The sequence below is a fragment of the Thunnus thynnus genome, chromosome 9 (assembly GCF_963924715.1).
Source record: "Thunnus thynnus chromosome 9, fThuThy2.1, whole genome shotgun sequence".
Classification (NCBI taxonomy): domain Eukaryota; kingdom Metazoa; phylum Chordata; class Actinopteri; order Scombriformes; family Scombridae; genus Thunnus; species Thunnus thynnus.
Window position 1 is genome coordinate 15322654 of NC_089525.1, and position 18383 is coordinate 15341036.

The 18383-nt window shown below is 37.5% G+C and overlaps 2 protein-coding genes across 4 annotated transcripts; one reads left to right on the forward strand and one right to left on the reverse strand.

The window, feature by feature from the left end:
* The first annotated feature begins 5141 nt into the window (after nucleotides 1–5141).
* On the forward strand, nucleotides 5142–10609 carry cdx1a (caudal type homeobox 1a). Its single transcript, XM_067599113.1, has 3 exons — nucleotides 5142–5584; nucleotides 6712–6860; nucleotides 7909–10609. Exons 1-3 carry the CDS (start codon nucleotides 5254–5256, stop codon nucleotides 8092–8094), a joined length of 666 nt encoding a protein of 221 aa, XP_067455214.1. The 5' UTR covers nucleotides 5142–5253; the 3' UTR covers nucleotides 8095–10609.
* A 48-nt stretch (nucleotides 10610–10657) lies between these two features.
* LOC137189326 (cell surface A33 antigen-like) lies at nucleotides 10658–15272 on the reverse strand. Of its 3 annotated transcripts, none has more exons than XM_067599112.1 (4): nucleotides 14685–15272; nucleotides 14463–14597; nucleotides 14122–14217; nucleotides 10658–13580 (listed from the first exon to the last, which is right to left on the reverse strand). In XM_067599112.1, the coding sequence occupies exons 1-4, from the start codon at nucleotides 14986–14988 to the stop codon at nucleotides 13339–13341; spliced, it is 777 nt and encodes a 258-aa protein (XP_067455213.1). In that variant the 5' UTR covers nucleotides 14989–15272; the 3' UTR covers nucleotides 10658–13338. The 3 variants fall into 3 exon arrangements, 2 of the variants coding, with proteins under 2 accessions (XP_067455213.1, XP_067455212.1); XM_067599111.1 differs by having other exon boundaries at nucleotides 14122–14232; nucleotides 14685–15188; XR_010929609.1 differs by lacking the exons at nucleotides 14463–14597; nucleotides 14685–15272 and adding an exon at nucleotides 14380–14447 and having other exon boundaries at nucleotides 13451–13580; nucleotides 14122–14232.
* Nucleotides 15273–18383: the final 3111 nt, after the last annotated feature.

An 18383-nucleotide genomic window follows, 5' to 3' on the forward strand; every position in this document is an offset into this window, starting at 1 on the left:
TTCAAAAAAAAAGGAGTGAAGTGAGGGAAAAGCAGAGGGAGAAAACTTCAAAATACAGATCGAGTTCTGCTTGTTGTTGTTAAGTAGCAGCTCAGAGGTCCCGAGCTGGAGTGATTTGTTTATGAATGGAGTGGCAAGCAACTGGAGGTGAACTGAGACAGTCTCTATTGGCAACAGAAATCTGGACCGCATCTAACCCTCCATAAAACAACAAACACAATAAAAAGGAAGAGAAAGAGTGAGAGAGAGAGGTCCAGGGGAGAGAGAAAAGGTTTTGGCAGGAGCTCACAGTGCCCTGCTTTGGAAACAAACATGGAAGTCTCAGTTTCTCAGGAAAATAACTTCACTCACATAATCTCATTTCTAGAATCAGGTGTAAAAGAATTTAAAGGTTGAGTGAACCTGTTTTTCTCACATGTTTCATCTCCTTTTCAGTCTTCTCTTTTCCTTTTCAGCCCAAATAAAATAAGTCTCCCCTCCCTCCCTGTCCCTTCTTTCTTTTGTTCCTCTTTCTCTGCCGCTCTCTTTCAAACACATGTCGTGCAAATCTGTTTTCTGTATTGGCCCTCTTCCTAACTTCTTCCTTTCCCAGGATATGACTGGATGGCTTGAGATTCATAACACAAATCTGCAGCTGACGAAGGCCTTTTTCTCTCTAACAAGGGGTCGGGGGCATTAAGAGAGGGGAGCGGGGTGCAGACAGAGGGGAGGAGGGAACAGGGACTAAATTGGACTATAACCATGCTCTCCTCTAATTGTGAGGGCAAATCTAAAGGCCCTGCTAGCATTAATTAGAGAGCTGGTGAAGCCCCAGTAATTAGATAGGAGGGGAGCAACACCACACAGGACAGTCCCACCTTATGTAATTAACACCTCTATGCAATAAATCCACCAATTTAACCCCTTGAATCTACTCTCATATATTTTTAGTGCTTGCAAAGTCAATTTAAATGTTGCCACAAGACATAATAGGTAATAATGCAGTGGTAGTGCACATTATATACTTACATAGATCCAAATACTCCTCCACAAACAATCCCTTATCAGGCTGGAGATAAGATACTCTGTCTAAACATCCTGCAGCGAGCCAAAGCTCTAAAAGGACACTGCTTAGAAATATCTGATGTTTCAAGAATTCTTAGATAGAAAGACGTTTTTATCATCATCTATAATTTTAGTATTGCCCGATGTTGCTGCATTGGCAAAGTATTGCAAAGTGCTGGCGAAAAAGAAAACAAGGGGGCGTGTTTTGCATTATATTTGGCAGCTCTCCTTGTTTTTTCATACCGCTTGACAGAGTGGCAAACCACTTAACAAACTGGACTCCAAATCATTCTGATACAACAATAGCCCGTCTATTCAGCCTATCTGAACAACTACAAGAGTGTTTTTTTTTTCTTTCACTGCTGATCTGGATTGTTGCCATAACTGGAGCGCAACTAGAGCAACCACTGTGTTTGCTGCTCCAGTGTTTGTGTTTTGCCTGTTTTTGGATATAACTAGAAGTTATCTCTCTGTGTCATACAGGCAGGGGCCATTGGAGACACAGGAAACACAGAGGCTTAGGCCTAGACCTTCAGCTGAACCCTACTCACCTCTGATAGAGGAAGATGGATGAAGCCATAAAGTGTTTGATCTGGAGTCAGATCCATTATAAATTGTACTGATAAAGGATATGAGTCAAATGTTTGTTTATATACCAACTTTAAAGGACATGTTCACAATTTTTTTTGAGTCTGTCCTAAAACAATAGTCAGATACCCAAATAAACACTGACATATCCTTTCATAATGCACTTTCAATTTCAGTTCAATTTTTATTTATTTATCTATTTTTAAAGAGTGTAACTTTGGGAGATATCCACTTTATTTGCCTAATTTGGATGGCTCAAGCCTAATTTTATCTTCAGATAACCTTTTAAATAAATGTTTGCTCAAAATGAGGACTGTGGATTTTGAAGGGTGGATCTTTTAATGGTCAGGATAAACAGGAGGAATGATTACAGCAAGGAAACCCTGTTTCAATGTTCATTGGGGCACCTTACTAGGACAGACTTGAAAAAATTGTGAACCTGTCCCTTAACCAAAGCCATTTGAGCAAGACAGGATGGGAAAAAATCAACAACATCATAAAATAGATTAAAAGCCCAACAGGAGAAGTGAGAGATATTAAAAATGGAAAGTGAAAATGGAAAATAGAACATTCTGAAGTCAGTAAAAATACACAAAATAAACAAAAAAAATCTACTTAAAATGGAAAAGAGCCTAAAAAATAATATGACAAAAGTGAAATCAACTAACAAGTAAAACGTCCCTGTGGCCTGTAGGGGTTAAAGACACTGATGATGTTTGTTGCATGTCATCCTTCCTCTCTCATTTCCTGTCAGCTCTCTCTTCTGCCCTGTCCAATAAAGGGAAAAAAATGTCACAATTGGTTCTCCTTTCCTACTTTTAAAAAGTAGAAATTGATTGTAAAAAAAGTGTTTTATAAACCCAGGCAACATAAGACTACAAATGTTTTGCCTGACTGTAATCTGGTTTTAAAGATTCAATAAAAATGTCCAAAAAGAAAAACTATAAATTTTGTGCATCAAGAACAATAACCTGATGCAGTCCTGCATGATGAAATATTGCCCTGTTGCTATATGCTATTTTATTAATTAGGCAATCCTGAACTCAGACATAGTGGGTGAGTGTGCACACACCACCTCCCACTCTTTATTCAATGAAACAACTGAATTTGGAAAAGAGCCAGTTTAACAACTAGGACTGTTTAGAAGTTACACATTGACAACTATTTGTTTATGACCACATCATGATGGCGAAGGACGTAAATTTCTGCTTGCTAATCAGCATCAAAATGACATGAACAGTTATCCACTTTTCAATTTTTGACTGTCACAGTGCAGCAAAATCTTAGGTACAGAAATGTTATGGGGGTTTAGCACATGATAAGCACTGTTTGCAGACTTTTTGTGGACAGTATTTGTAAGGGGAAACATGACTGTGGGCGATTAAAGCGCTGGGTGTGTCTGGGCACCTACAGCAGCTCTTTTTCTAACACATGTGAGCTTTTAGATTCGGTGAAAAGAGGATACCAACCTCTTATTAGTTCTCCCTTGGTGAACTTGAACATCTCGCCAACTACAACAAGACCAGTGGGAATGATGTTTATGCTGCACTGTTTAAAATGAATCTATACATGGATTGTTTCCTACAGCAACCCCTCATTTAGATAAATATTAAAGATTTATAATGTCTGAAAAAAGCTCAGGGGTTCATTTTTGGCACACAGCAGCAGAGTAGTGCTTTAAATTTAAACTATGTGGATCTTTTCCAGCGTTTGAATGTTTAAAGACATTTTTAGTGCCAGTTTTAAGGTTATGACTAGACAGCTTGTGCAGAACAATTTTTTATATTAAAACATGCTTTAATACATATTTAAGTGCTGAAACCTCATTGCTTTACTTTTATCCAAGTTGTTTGGTAGCTATGATCTAATGTATTTCCAACTTTTGGTAATATGCACTGTTTATGTTGCACTTGCCTTAATGTCCAGGTCTGCAGCACTTCCACCTCCATTAACATAAGCCTGTTTTATGCGAACAACTGATAGCTGTTAAAGCTGATAATGACTGTTCTGACCAAGACACTAACATGAATCTTTTATGAATGTTTGGCAGATTTAGATGCAGATGGACCCACAGATAAGCTTGACAAGTGGAATATACAGTCTATTACATGATATTCTCAGTACATCAACTGATTGTGGAGGTGGTGTAAAGAAGAATAAACTTTGTGCATATTGTTCGAATGTTTGGAAACAGCAGATTTGTGTCTCTGAGGGAAGAGGGCGAGTTACCTGCCAGTGCTTAGTTTTTTGCTGCCCTCATGTGGTCAATATGAGCATGAACCTATTCAGACAAAACACCTTCTTATTACTGTAAAATACTTTACTTTAAACTTGATTTACATAATTAGTTTTATTTATTTGTTATAGATTGTACATTAAAGGTAACATTTTATTTTAAGGGAAATCATCAACAAGGTTTTGCCTATACTGCATGTGTTTTCCCCGGTTTCTTCACCTCACTGTCACACCATAAAGAATAATGTAATAAAATGAAATGTGTCTTCCTGACTTTTGAACAATTATCATATGGAAAATAATATCAAAACCAGCAGTATCTTACTAAGAATATCCTGTTCGGATAATCTGTTATCTCCTCGGAGAGGAAGTTGGCTGTATTGTTTTTATTGAAGATAACACAGTCAACTGAACAAACCTTTGAGGGGTTAAAAATCCATCCATTACACCTCTTTTTGGAAGTCATAGAGAAACATATACAATATACAGATATTGTCCCAAAGAAACATACAGATATTCATACAACAACATATCAATATACACAATACATACATAATATTCATGCCCCCGCTTGTTTGCCAACACACACACACACACACACACACACACACACACACAGATGAGTCTGGATTTATACAACTGTGTCAAAGAAGAAGTTTACAGTTTTAAGGTAGCCTACTTGTACTTCATGTAAGTACTTTTATCACATTTTACATATAAAACATATCTCATAAAATGTGTTGTTAAAGCTTAAACTACCCTACAGCATTAATTAAAATTAGCTCCACCTCAACTAGCTACAACATTAAAATACTGGTCACAAAGTAATTATCAGTAATAATAATCAAAAGCAAACCAACATAATTGAATATGCAACAATTACTGCAGGGGCTGTTCTGCTCAATACTTTTATCTTTTGTACTTTAACTTAGGTAAGATTTGTAATATTTTTTCATTGCTACTTTGAATAAATACTTCTTCCACCACTGGGCCAACTGACGTTTTGATTTACAACCTCTGTGCAGGAAATCACATGAGCCCCTAAGTACGTGCACAGGTGCGTGCACATATACACATCTCGTATACATGGCCTTATCAAAATGACTGAGGGCAGACTGGGGTAAATTAGGGTCAATGCACTCACGTCGCCAAGAGTAGCAGGCAGGTGGGTCCCAGGTAAAACGTGACGTCACGATGATACTTTTGAACTCCTCGGCAGTAAATCTATAAAGGTGTGTAGTCTTGCTCCTCTAAGGCTGAACCTTAGACTGGAGAAAAAACAGAGCGTCAAAGATTGCTGGGAATAAACACGGAGGCCTAACATGCGCCAGCTGGTTTGATTCACCGAGGTTCACCTGAGAGTCAACCTACCTGTCGGATACCGGTATGTACCCCAACTCACAGTCGGCCAGACACCCGGCTCAGACACTGTCACTGAACGGTCAGTACATCCAGCCTACTTATGACTTCACGTATCATCACGTCGACCCGTCGACAAGCGCCTGGAACACCGCTTACGCTCCCCGGGAGGAGTATCCGTTCAGCTTCCCGGGGTCAAGCCCCAGCATCGGGCAGGTCAGCTTCAGCTCCCCGGAGCTGAGCGGCACGCCCACCGCCGCTGGAGGGGGGTCGTTCACCCCCTACAACTTCATCTCCGGTCAAGACCAACTCGGCTCCAGGACGAGACCACATGAATCCATCAGACCGTCCGTTTCAGGTGGGACACCCTTATAATGAAACATACTGTACTGTACTGGACATAGAGGTCACCATGTAGGTTTATTATAGGCTTTATGTAATGAAATACTTAGGCCCATTATAAATAATCCCTGTTACCATATCATCAGAAATTTGAACACCTGTTTAGACCATGAGGCTTACATGTCCAGGTCTATCTTGGATTAATCAAACAAATTAACAAGTTATAAGTCATCTAGATAGTCATCCTATGATTATGGAGGCTCAAACTAACACAATTTTTGGTTATTACACTCCTCTGTGCTGTCACATGACAAACTAAATCACAGCAGCTGAGTGGGTGTGCAGATGACAAAACACAGTTTCATACACTGGAACAATTTGAACATGTAGACATAGTTAAATTAGACTGGCTGCACACACACACATTCATCAATCCTTTCGCCTCTCCCTTCCGCCAGCATGGTGTAAGATGTCAATGCAAAGCTAACAGTGGAGGCCGTAGAGTCTGCAGAAGTGGCGCTCCCCACCCTCTCTGTCCACTGGGTGGGTGCAAAAGGGTGACAAACTGGCTAGATAACACTCGCAGTGCAGGAAGTCTGCAGAAGTCAAACCAAATCTGAAGGGCGAATCCTTGGGCCTCACAGATGTCTGTGTGTGTGCGTGCGTGCTTGCGTGTCCGTGTATCTTGTGCCCGGCCTCGATCGATGCTGTCACACGGTCAAGATATCAGATCAATAACTCTGACTCACCCTTCCTTGAGAGTGTGTATGTGTGTGTGAAGATGTGTGTCAATGAATAGCTGCCTATGTAAACACCACTCAAGGCGATAAGGAGAACCACTGATGCAATGCAGTGGGGAGTCTTTACATTAGTTATAGTTAACATGATTAATAGAGTTGATGAGGCTTTAAGTGGCGCCTGAACTTGAACGTGGCACCAGACATCTTCAAATTAGTCATTTGTCGGGCCAAGACCCACATTGCACATGATTCACTGGCGCTACAGTCACTCCTGTTAGCATTACTGGTAGGAATGAAGACCCAACAAATACAAAGGACTGGATAACACGCCTATTTACTTAAATTCCCTCAGTCATTCAATAGTTTAGGTTTTACTAATTCAGGCTTGTTTTGTGTGATTCAGGAGGAAAGACTCGGACCAAGGACAAGTACAGAGTAGTGTACACTGACCAGCAGCGCCTGGAGCTGGAGAGTGAGTTTCAGTGCAACCGCTACATCACAATGAGGCGGAAGACTGAGCTGTCCATGGCGCTGAGCCTCTCCGAGAGACAGGTGAGAGGACAGGAGCAAATGAGTTAGAGGCAGAAAGGTAAGCGGTAGAGACAAGGGAGAAGGTGCAGGAAGGATAAGAAGCAAGTGAGAAGATAAAGGGCATTAAAGGACAAAGCTGGTGATATTCTGTATTTTTCTTATTGTCAACAAATGAGAGAAAAAAAATCCTACAATGAATTGATCCTACTACAAGTATTGTCTTAGCCAGATAAAGCCTAATCCTCTTTAACTGTTGTCCAAAAACTATTTAAAGCACATCAGTGAGTCACACTGTTGCACTTCTTTTATCACGATGAACATGGTCACAGCAGTTTATTTTTAGTCAACCCAACGCATATGGTCATGCTGCCATAAATACTCACTCGAACACCAAATGTGCATTAACCCACAGCTGAAAACAGTCCCCAACAAATGCACTGTAAACTCCTGTTTGAGTAATGTTGACTAATAATTACAATGCCCAGATGTTTTAGGACATAGTGTACTCATTCTGAGTATTGCAATACTCATGTTGAGATAATTACAACACAGCTGATTTGCAGAGAGTTTTTCAGCAACCCCATATAGAGGAACCTGCTGTAGAAAGAAACAGCAGCAACCTCGGTAGACCATAATGCAAAGCTGCCAAACAAAACATTTAGCATAAGTAGTGTTAATGGTGAAACTCCCACTCTTGCTCTCATGATACTATTATTGTTGTTATTGTTTTTACTGCCCAACCATATTGCTCATTAAAGCTTCAGCTGAGTGCTACTGGTTGCTGCACCTTAAGTAATTCTGGGAATGTCGGAAATAACTAAACTTAAGCAGAAGTATAAGTCAGGATGAGGCATAGTGAGACTGCCGTTCATCTTAAAGCAAGATCCAGTACAGACAATAGACTTGTTCATAGAAAGTGATGCAAGACAGAGGAAATTGTGAGAAAAGGAGAAGTAGTCATTATTTTCTGTTTCTGTTGTTGATGGTTTATGAACACACAATAAGAGTCTTTCTCTAATAAATATGTTTTTGATGTGGATCTCTCATGCTGTGTGCATCTGTGGTTCAGGTGAAGATCTGGTTTCAGAACAGACGTGCCAAAGAGAGGAAGATAACCAGGAAGAAGCTGCAGCATTCCCAGCAGGCCTCCACTACCACGCCCACCCCACCTGTACTTGGAGGACCCACTGACACCCATATGACAGCCAGCCCAGGCAGTAACATTTTGTCTGATACGATATCAGAGGAATACTAGGTGGATCTCATTCTGTACAAAAGACTGATGCAGCATGGGAAGTGTACATAGTGTGTTTTTTTTTGTTTTTTTAAGTTCACCACAGAATGAACGGATATGATTCACATCACTGTGATGTTATAATGATACAGCCCCCTCCTGCCTTTTACAATAACAAGCACTACATATCTGTTGCACTGATCGTCTAAAATGGGCATTTGCCAATCATGGGACTTTAATGTGTCTGTACCATTTTAAGGAAGAGTCAAACTTATGTGCCTTCATTAAACAAAAAGTTAAAGTTAAAGCCACAAAGTAAAATCAGTCTTAGAAGTTCTTCTTTCTTTAAACTGAAAGGAGGTTAAAATGTGCCTGCATCTTGACGATAGTGTGATATCACACACTGATTAGTTCAAATATTCTCATTTATCTATGCCACATCAGCGAGAAAAAAGGAAGTGTGTTCTTCTGTTTTTTTTCTCTTGTTCTAACTGCACACCAAGGCCCTACTTGAGCCTAAAAATTAAAAAAAAAAAAAGAATAATGCAGAATGCGCAATTATTATTAAAATAGCCCTGACACTTACTTTTACGAACATAAAATTATGCTAATTAATATTTTTATCACCCTTTTACTTTACAGGAAATAGAGAGCAGAAAGTGTTACATTTGTTAATACTGTGAGTAAAGAAGGTGGAAACAGTAAGAAGGTTATGCCAAAGTACAACCTCCATTTAATGTTGAAATATGAATGTTGAATATTGATGCAGGATATAACATTGTTAAGCAAAAACCTGTATGCTTTCAGTTAGGGAGAGAAAGGCAGCTGTACTGTACTGTATATAATGTGATGGGAGGAACAATGGTACAGAAATGTTAAAAACTAGGAAGTACAGTTAGAGCAGTTGGATTTTGGTATGAAAACACAAGTTTTGTCATGTGGCATTTATTGTTTAGTACGTGTATACTATGACATTTTTAAAAAATAATTCCATTTGATGTCTTTTTCTTCTCTTTTTCTTCTCACAACATTGTGAAAGTGTAACAGCAAGAACTGTTTAAATATGACTGAAATATGATGTTGAGACAGAAGTGTTTAGCCACATCCTGAAGAGAAGCTGCAGACTGAACCACATGACTCATGATCTGATCTACAGTTCTTGTACTGCTAAATACAGACGTTGAGCTTTGTCCCTACTTCTCTTATATTTTGAAACATATGCAAGTCCTAAATTTTAAAACTTTAATATCTTCCTGTTCAGGTCATCTTAAAGAAGAGGCAGAACAAGTGGAACAAATGTAGCAATATAAATTTAGTTTTGTTTCCAAATAAACCGCTGTGCTACTCGTGTGTTGAGGCAATCAGCGTATGCAGTGAAAGAATTTCCCCGTTATCTCTTTCAACACTTCATTGCATTTGTTTTTTCATATGTTAAAGCTGAAGTTTATGTAGGTCTTGCTGTTTGTAAAACATGTTTTGCTGAACATTACAGGAGATCAGAACAGCGGTTTATTGATTTGGTTTGTATTTTCTGTTCATTAGCACTGACCGCAATCACCAATATGTAGAAACATTTCCGCAGAGAAAAGCTTCTTGATAAATTAATGCAGAAGAAATGTACCATTGGTATACATCTACAGTACCTGCCCACAGAATTACTTCACTAATAAAGTAATTTAATAAAGTTATGTCCTGAGATGACCTCATTTTTGAACAAAAATTTTATACAAATTATACAATAAACATGGGCCCCTTTAACAGACTCTCTGTTGACGTCAGCTGATCAAACTTGATCCTAAAATATTTATTTTACAATCTGTTGACAAATTCTATGAATATTAAATTATTGGTCACAAAGCATTTATTCAATCAGAAACTTACATGCTCAGCATTGAAGAATGGGCAGGAGCCACCAGTTTAGGTTTTATAGTTTTATAACATTGGCATGGGAGGAAGCATCACATGACTGTGTCACGACATAAAATGATCAGTTTTTTCAATAGGTAAAATATAAATGTTTAATTGTGGTTCAATCTAACCTTTCAGAGTTCAAGTACAGCAGTTGAATGTCTTTGGATCAAAAGCAGAATGACTGCTGAACAATTTGATCCCCATAAAATAAAATGGCTTTTTGATCAGATGGCAAAAAGATGCCAGATTGTTGGATCAGCTTTATTATCCTGCCTTTATGCTGTCAATTATTTGCTCAATAGATCATGTCAGTCAGAAGTTCAACTGTGTTTTAAGAAGTGGGCTCAACTAAAAGATTATCTCAGGTTGTTTTAGAACACTACAACTATCATGGGCCATAAACACTTATTTTATGGCACTGTGAATCAGCTGAATGGCATGTCATGGCTGTCAACCTTTAACCCCAAACTCTCACACCAAACCAATCATGTAACCTCTATCTTTGATTAAACCCACAGCAAGTGAACAGCAAAAACTGCTCAGGTTTAATTTAAGCACATGATGTCATTTTAAATTCAAAGAAGAAGAAGAAGAAAATAGCACACACTAGTTGGTAAAACTCAACTGAAGTTAAAAAGCATTTTAATAAAGAAATAAAATGTGATGAAGAATAACAACACTGAAATGAACAAAACTAACACCAAGCTAAATTAAATGAAATTTGGTATAATTTATGAAAGACATTTTCTAAAAAGTTTTTTATATAAATGGGTCATGTTTCAGAGGGCGATGCTGAGTTGGAAAAAACAAGCGATCAAAGGTTCGGTCACACCCATGCCAAAAGACTGTTGGCAGATGCAAGGACATTGAGTTTTTACCTGCATCTACTTACAGGTGTGGGAATATTAAATTACTTCTCCAAAATGTTTTCCATAAATTGCTTTCTACATTCAGATTGAAGGAATAAAATTAAAAAAGCAAGAGCTGCAGACAAGTATAGTAACTTTAAGGAAGAGAATATATTTGTTAGTGCCCTCAGTGTTCATTATTTCCTCTTGTGCAGTCAGGCACACCCTCTTCTGGGTTTGAGGAAGTAAGCTGCACAGTAGTTAAAGGGAATTTGGCTAATTTGACACATCAAAGTCTGTTTACAGGTCTTGGGGAGGATTACTACATATGTGAAAAACCTGCTCCAGAGGCAGCTACACAAAGTCTGATAAATTTGCCTCAAGTTATGTCTTGGCAATGCCTGAAAACTTTGACAATGTTTGAAACTGAGAAAACGTCTGTGGCTCGCTCCTCATCTCTGCTTAAGATTAGCAGCTCGAGGCTACATTAGCTGCTACTAGCATAACACACCTGACTCTGCACAATCGAGTGAATCAAGTTGAGTTGCGTTGTGAAAACTGCATGGAATAAGAAAGACAACGTCTCTGGTTCTGATGCATTTATTTATGTTTTGTTTTTCAAAAATGTTCTTTGTGAGTCAGAAAAGCGCATTTCTAAATTGGTGGAGACTCTTAAGTTAGAAAAGGTGGGGTCTTTAGAGAAGGCAAGAAAAACAAAGGATATTTACAAGGAATTTGGTAGATATGTATCTACTATATTTATTAGTTCTTGTTGAGAATATAGGTTTAGAGTGCAGTGAACATTTCCAAAGTAGATCTGGATTGGAGCTGAGAGCTGAATGTAGCAGGCTGGCACGTCCTCTCTTGGTATCAGGTTATATTTTGTTGTATATTATTGTCTTTGTAAGTCTAATTGACTAATTCAAATCACTTAAAAATTGAGTTGTTTTAAGTGATGAAAGCACTCTTTCAAGTTCTGAAGAGTAGTGGTCAGTTTCCACACATTTGCGAGGTAATAGTTGCTTACAGTATGTAATCGCTGCTATGAATGTGCTCAGTGTTTTAACATTTATCCCACATTCACCTGCACAATAGTAATTAACTAAATACATCAATTTAATTCAAATTAACTTCTGGTTAATACAGGACATTAAGCAATTTAAGTCAGCAACTTAATTAATATAAATATTCAGAATGTGGATTTGTTTCTCCTCCAGATTTGAAAGTTGTAGCTTAAATAACTCAAACTCTGAATTATTCAAATAATTAAATAGTTAAAAAAAATGTTAAGTGTTACTATGGTTGAGTAATATGGATATCTGTCTTTTAGTTTTGTAAGGTACTTTGTTAACTGGGATCCACAAAGACAAAGACATAGGAAGTGCATCAAGCAAAATATAGAAAATGTAACCAGATGGTGTTAACTGATAAACACATCTTGTGATAAGAAACTGACAAGTTGTTAAGTCACTCTCATTTTGAACTACCCCTTCATTTAGCTGTCTCACTTCTCCCCTGTTTCAGTATAACAGAAACAGACAAAAATTGTGAACAACACATGCTGCTTTAAAAAGATGTTCCTCTTTTTCTGCTAACTCGCTTTATTAAGAAATCAAATCTCAGAAGCAAAAACTCCTTACATTGTAGTTGCAGGCAATTCTGAGATATAATAATGTAATTAGTAATGAAAAGACTACATGTTATCTCCATCTACAAATTCCCCCAATGAAGTAACTTTAATTTGAGAGTAAGCAGGACAACACAACCTGTTCATATTCATATGAACACCCTGTAATAAATAAAGGTAATAATGTAGTCTTAAAAAATCTACTGCAAATGATAAAACAATATTGCAAGAATGGAATCTCATGCCTAAGAAAAAGCAGAAGTGTTTATGTAATGGAAACAAATTCATGCTTACTGTGAACTTCTCAAGAGACCAGACATTACATGCAAACTTATCTTTGGTCTTCTAGAGAGCTGAGGGAAGAGGTGTGGCTAAATATGAGATTAAGTCCCAACATGCACAGCACAAAACCTTTCATAAACCAATGTAAGAGCACACTGTGCACTGTGAGTTTTCAGTGTTTTAACAATTAATTAAATGTAAATATGCTTATAAATTAGAAAAGAGTAAAAATAAGGATGTATTACATCATGTAAAGATTTAAAAAGAGGATAAATCAGGGACTACTTGAAAATATATATATATTTAAAGAAAATATTAAATATTATACAAAACTAGTCTATAAAAATTAGTCACAGTGTGATTTAAATGATGCACCTGAATGTTTGAGCTCCTTTGATAGGTTTTCATACTGATGCCAGTCATAACCCAGGAGTACATTAAAAATGATGAATAATAATAATATCTGTGAACTTTGATGGCTTGTATTCCTCTCATTGAAAATCTCATGAAATAAAGATAAGAGACCTTTAGGCATCTTAACAAAAACCTCCTCCATCTGCCTTCAGCAGTCTTTGTAAAAATGCTGAACACTGCATATCACCTGCTGTTGCGGACCTTAGCGTACACACATTCATCTTCTTTTGGTTGAACAGTTTTCCGAGGTCGCCCTGAAAACTTGACTTGGCCGTACTCCACCTCCATCTCTGTAGTTTGCTGAGGTCGCCCTGAAAACTTGACTTGGCCGTACTCCACCTCCATCTCTGCCTTCTGATGCATCTGCCTCCCCGGCCGCTGCATGATGTTGACATCAGCATAGGTCAATTCTTGGTCATCTTCTTCTGTAGAGTGGAGGGAGGAACACATTAAACACTGCATGACTACACATACTCAGTGATAACAATAGATTTTTAAGGAAATTCTTTAACATTTTGGGCAGTAGACTTGGAAAGACTAATAGCATTCTCCTGTTTGTACATTAAATATGAAGCGATAGCCAGGAGACGGTTAGCTTAGCTTAGCACAAAGACTGGAAACAGCTAGTCTGACTCTGTCAAAAAGGTTAAAAATCCTCCCACCTCTAAAGTTCACTAATTAACAAGATATAACATGAATCACTGAACTTTAGAGGTGCTGGTAGGCAGATTTTTACACCTTCATATGGAGCCAGGCTAGCTGTTTCCCTGTTTCCAGTTTTTGTGCTAATCTAAGCTAACTTGCTGCTAACTTCATATTTAAAGAACAGTGGAAACGATCCTCTTATCTAACTCTGCAAGAAAGCGAATTAGTGTATTTCCCAAAATGTTAAACTATTCCTTTAATCTATAAGTAGACAAAAAACAATGATATTTTAATGCAGTGATGAAAAAAGAAACTTTGTACCTTTAGGTTTGTTGTTTTGCTTTTTCCTTTGACAACAGACGACTGCCACCCCGACCATTAACAGAATTACCAGTGCTGAGAGGACACCAGCTAGAACTGGCAAATTCTTCTCTGTTTTAGTAATAAAAGACACAAGAGAAACACAGATCTTTCAGTAACCATGTTCTTAATGAAAGGTGTTTTTATGCACACATACATGGGACAAAAAGAGAAAAAGACATGAATGAATCCACTGCAGCAGAGTTGGTTTTCACTTACTAATGTAAATGTACCATGGGTCATCATTGCTGGAGTTGGTCACAGTTTGATTAGAGGGTTTAATTGACACTATGTCTCCTTACCCACAGGGGAGGCCGTAGTGTATGTGCTCATGGTAGGGGTTGTTGTTGGATCAATACACAGGGTGTTATTGGCTGAAAACACCCACTGTGATATGTTTGTCCCATCGGGTAAGGTGCAGTTGATGAATATGAAGCCTTTGGACAAACAAACAGATCAACTGTGACTAATGTACAGTATAATTATCAATTATCAAGCTGATTTCTAGTTATTTTCTATCTTACCACAGGTAAATATCTTCTTTTCTTTTGAGACACTACTGACGTGATTCCTGACAGAGCAGACCAGTCGTCCTGAGACGTTTTGTTTCAGAGTGATGTTGTTGGTCTCATTATTTCCAGAGAGGAGCTGAGTGTCTGTCAGTGTGTGTCCATCCAGAGTCCAGCTGTACTGAGGACTGTCCGCTCCCTCAGAGGAGCAGGACACCCTCATCTCTCCCTGGGACAGACACTCAGAGTCCAGCAGGACAGAGGACACAGGAGCTGAGAGAAACACACTCACATGACTTCTTAATGTGGCCTTAAACATATTCAGTGTTTACAATGTAAATTTATATACAGAAGTACAGAATTAAATGATTCAGGAAATGCAACGCTACACTGTAGTTATGTGGCAGACTTTGAGTATTTCATGTGAAATGTTTGTCTGCAAAGGTAAAATGTTGAAATAGTATTTGTATAGTAGTATTTGTATTTGTGTGAATTCACCTAGTTAATTTTCCAAAGTCATTTGTATTTTATTTATTAATTAACCTATAATTCAAATGATAAAGCTGTTGATTTATTATTAATAATACAAATTAAATTGTAAGATTAATAATAGCAAAAGTAGTTTTTTACCTTGAATAGACAACTGAAGAGTCCACTGTCCTGAATCATGTCCCTTTGAATCAAAGGTTTTAAGGGTATATTCAGCACCATCAGTCCTGATCAGGTTATTTATCCTAAATGTTCCATTACTGGGAGTAAAAATGGATCTGTCCTTCATCTCATTAGACACAATCTTATCCTTTCTTCCATTAAGTATTATTGTTGTTTTGTTTTTTAGCCATTGGTATTTAAATATTTCTGAGGCGTTGTCCATCAGCTGGAGCACCACAGTTCCTCCCAGAGCTCCATAACACTGAGTTCTATTCTGTCTGCCATCACAGTAGGTTTCAACACCTGGAAAATAGAAAAATAGTTAAAAAAAAAATATATTATCACAATTGTGGTCATTCCGTTTCAACTAAATTAATGACTGTGACAATGTTTTATACAGGTGCAAATATTCATGTTTTAAAACAGAAACAACTCTGTCTCTCTCAGAGCACAGTTAGCATTACACGGACCTGTCAGCTAATAGTAATATTTAGTCACATTTAGTCATTTAGATTAGTCTAGTTTTAGTAAATTAACCTCAAACATTCATTACAAACTCATAATATGTTTTTCACATCCACAGAAATTTATTTTTGGAGATATGAACTTTTCCAAAAATACGAAATTATATGTTTTCGGGGAATTTGTATAAAATAATGCACAACACATCTTAAGTTTAAGTCTTAGTAATTTCTATGGTGCTTCCGATTAAAAAAACATACTGTTTTTATAGGCATGATATAACTGAGTGCATTTTGTTTGTTTGTTTGTTGTTTATTTTAGCTATTTACTTAAATATCTGAACTCTCAGTGAAGAAGTGCGTTTATCCTAAAAGTTTAATTTAATAGATTCACCTGTAGTAGATAATAATTGTATTTTTTATTGTACATGCACATGGAAGTGGAATTGATATCCAGATTTGCTATTGCTCTAAGAAACAACTTTTTGTGACATTTTTTAAAAGCCTGATGAACCGAAGAGAAACAGAAACATCAGTTTCAAACTGCTGCAGTTGTCAATTGATTCTTAGAACTGGATTTATCTATAAAAGTGATCAGACTTGATCCTACAGCTGCATAAAAAGTCATAGATTCACAACATGTTATTCATATAACGTTAAATCAATATTAATGTGTCAAATAGTGAAACAGCTCACCATGAGAGACTCCGAGCAGCATCACCAACAGTCCAACCACAGCTTCCATGTCTCCTCACTGTTCAGCCTCTGTTGACCCAGTCAGCAGCTTTCAGAGAAACTTCTCTACTTTATTGAATAGAAAACATGAACATCCTACACTGAACAGCCTGAAATACAGTCCTGTACGTGATCGGCTTCAGAGGAGAACGTGTGGAAACTTTGACCAAGCAGAGCGTTGTTTCTATTTATCTTTTTATAGACAGAAAGGGGAAAAGGAAGTGGTTCTCGATGTTACTTCTCTTTTTAACCTCCAACATGACAGACAGCCTTCATATGTGTGATGGACTCAGTGGGAGAAAAGGAAACATCCCTCCTTCACACTGAAAGAGGATTTGAGACTGACAGTGTCATTTGTCATCTCTCTGTCTCATCATTGTGACAAAATAAGCATTTATATGATATATTGTGTGTCATCTTTAAATCAAATGATAACAAGTCAAATTTAATCAAAACTTGCTTTCCCAACCTTTCAAACTGCTCTGAACCCACTGGCAGGTCATTATTATAACAGCATGTTGAGCTCATAAAAACACAACAAACTGTATTTTAAATTCAGGTTAATCATTAAAGTCTCCAGTCATGAGGGGCATAGTGCAATATATGCAAAGTGTAAGACATATATTGTATCTGAGTGATGGAGAATAATATTCAGTTTGTCTTAAAAGCTTCATAAGAAGAAATTTCAGGTAAACACTGAAGGTTAAACAGTTAAATGTTATGTTAACTGAAAATGAAGGATTGTGATCAACTTAAACACCATTTAGTCATTTCTATCAGTGTGAGGATTTGAGTTTTTATCTTGTGATTTTGAATACTTTGCAGCAATAATGCAATAATTATTACTTTTTTAAACATCATCCTCTAGATACAGTGGCAGAACAGCATATTGTATAGCTTTAGACTTTTTTTATCAACCATTTATTTCCCTTGTGTCCTTTAATTGTTGCCTTTATTTTAATAAAGGGTATTTGCAATAATATCCTTATAAGACCACATAAAATGTTTCATCTCTAAACCAATCTACAGCCACAAGAACGTTGTTATGTCTATTGGCAAATGGAGCTTAGCATAAGTTCAAGCAGGAAGACTATTTATCACTCATTCATTCTCTCTCTCTCTCTCTCTCTCTCTCTCTCTCTCCCTCTCTCACCGTTTCTCCCGCTCTTGTATCAGCTGATTAGGTGGATTACTTTTAATTAACAAATCAGATTCCGCCACAATTTCTATCAGCCTATCGCGTCTTAGCTGACAAACTTGAAATCTGTTCTTCTCTCTGTCGTTGTCATTTCAGGCCGAATTCTCACGACCCTCCGCCGCCCCTTTCACCTTCACTTCATCATGTCAGCGCCAGATCCGAGATCACCAGAAGCCCGCTCCTCTCCTCATCATCCAGATCCCAATATTCCCATATTCATCACCACCACCAGTGTCTACAGTCCATCGGGGATATCCTCTTCTACTCACGCTTTAACTTCCCTCCTTATGAATATGATGACATCATGATGGCGTCTAATCGCCAAAGACTTTTCACATTTTCTAATCATTATGCATGTTCAATAAAGTCATTGTCACTTAAAAAAACGAAGTCTCTCCTGATTGAAATGACCTCATTTTATGTCCATGAACTACTGAAAAATAAGGTTAAAAAAGCAACAATATGCCATAATTCCTAAATTCATTGACAAACGGAACATTTTTCTGCCATCAAACTGGGATTTGGTGATGACAACCGTTCAACATCTTGACTGTTTATTTATACTTATGGGGAAATTGATTAGAAGACAGTTTAGCACAAGCGAGTCTTTGGATTATTAAAACTGTCAAACCAAACTTCCCCTTAAGACATTTCTGTTTATATAACAGT

Excerpts from the sequence above, each read along its gene's own strand:
- cdx1a (XM_067599113.1), top strand. The coding sequence starts at position 5,254 with ATGTACCCCAACTCACAGTCGGCCAGACACCCGGCTCAGACACTGTCA. Across the intron at positions 5,585-6,711 it reads CATCAGACCGTCCGTTTCAG|GAGGAAAGACTCGGACCAAG; the intron begins GTGGGACACCCT and ends TGTGTGATTCAG. Across the intron at positions 6,861-7,908 it reads TGAGCCTCTCCGAGAGACAG|GTGAAGATCTGGTTTCAGAA; the intron begins GTGAGAGGACAG and ends TCTGTGGTTCAG.
- LOC137189326 (XM_067599111.1), bottom strand. The coding sequence starts at position 14,988 with ATGTTTAAGGCCACATTAAGAAGTCATGTGAGTGTGTTTCTCTCAGCT. Across the intron at positions 14,233-14,462 it reads CACTACGGCCTCCCCTGTGG|AGAAGAATTTGCCAGTTCTA; the intron begins GTAAGGAGACAT and ends TTACTAAAACAG. Across the intron at positions 13,581-14,121 it reads GCAAAACAACAAACCTAAAG|AAGAAGATGACCAAGAATTG; the intron begins GTACAAAGTTTC and ends TCCACTCTACAG.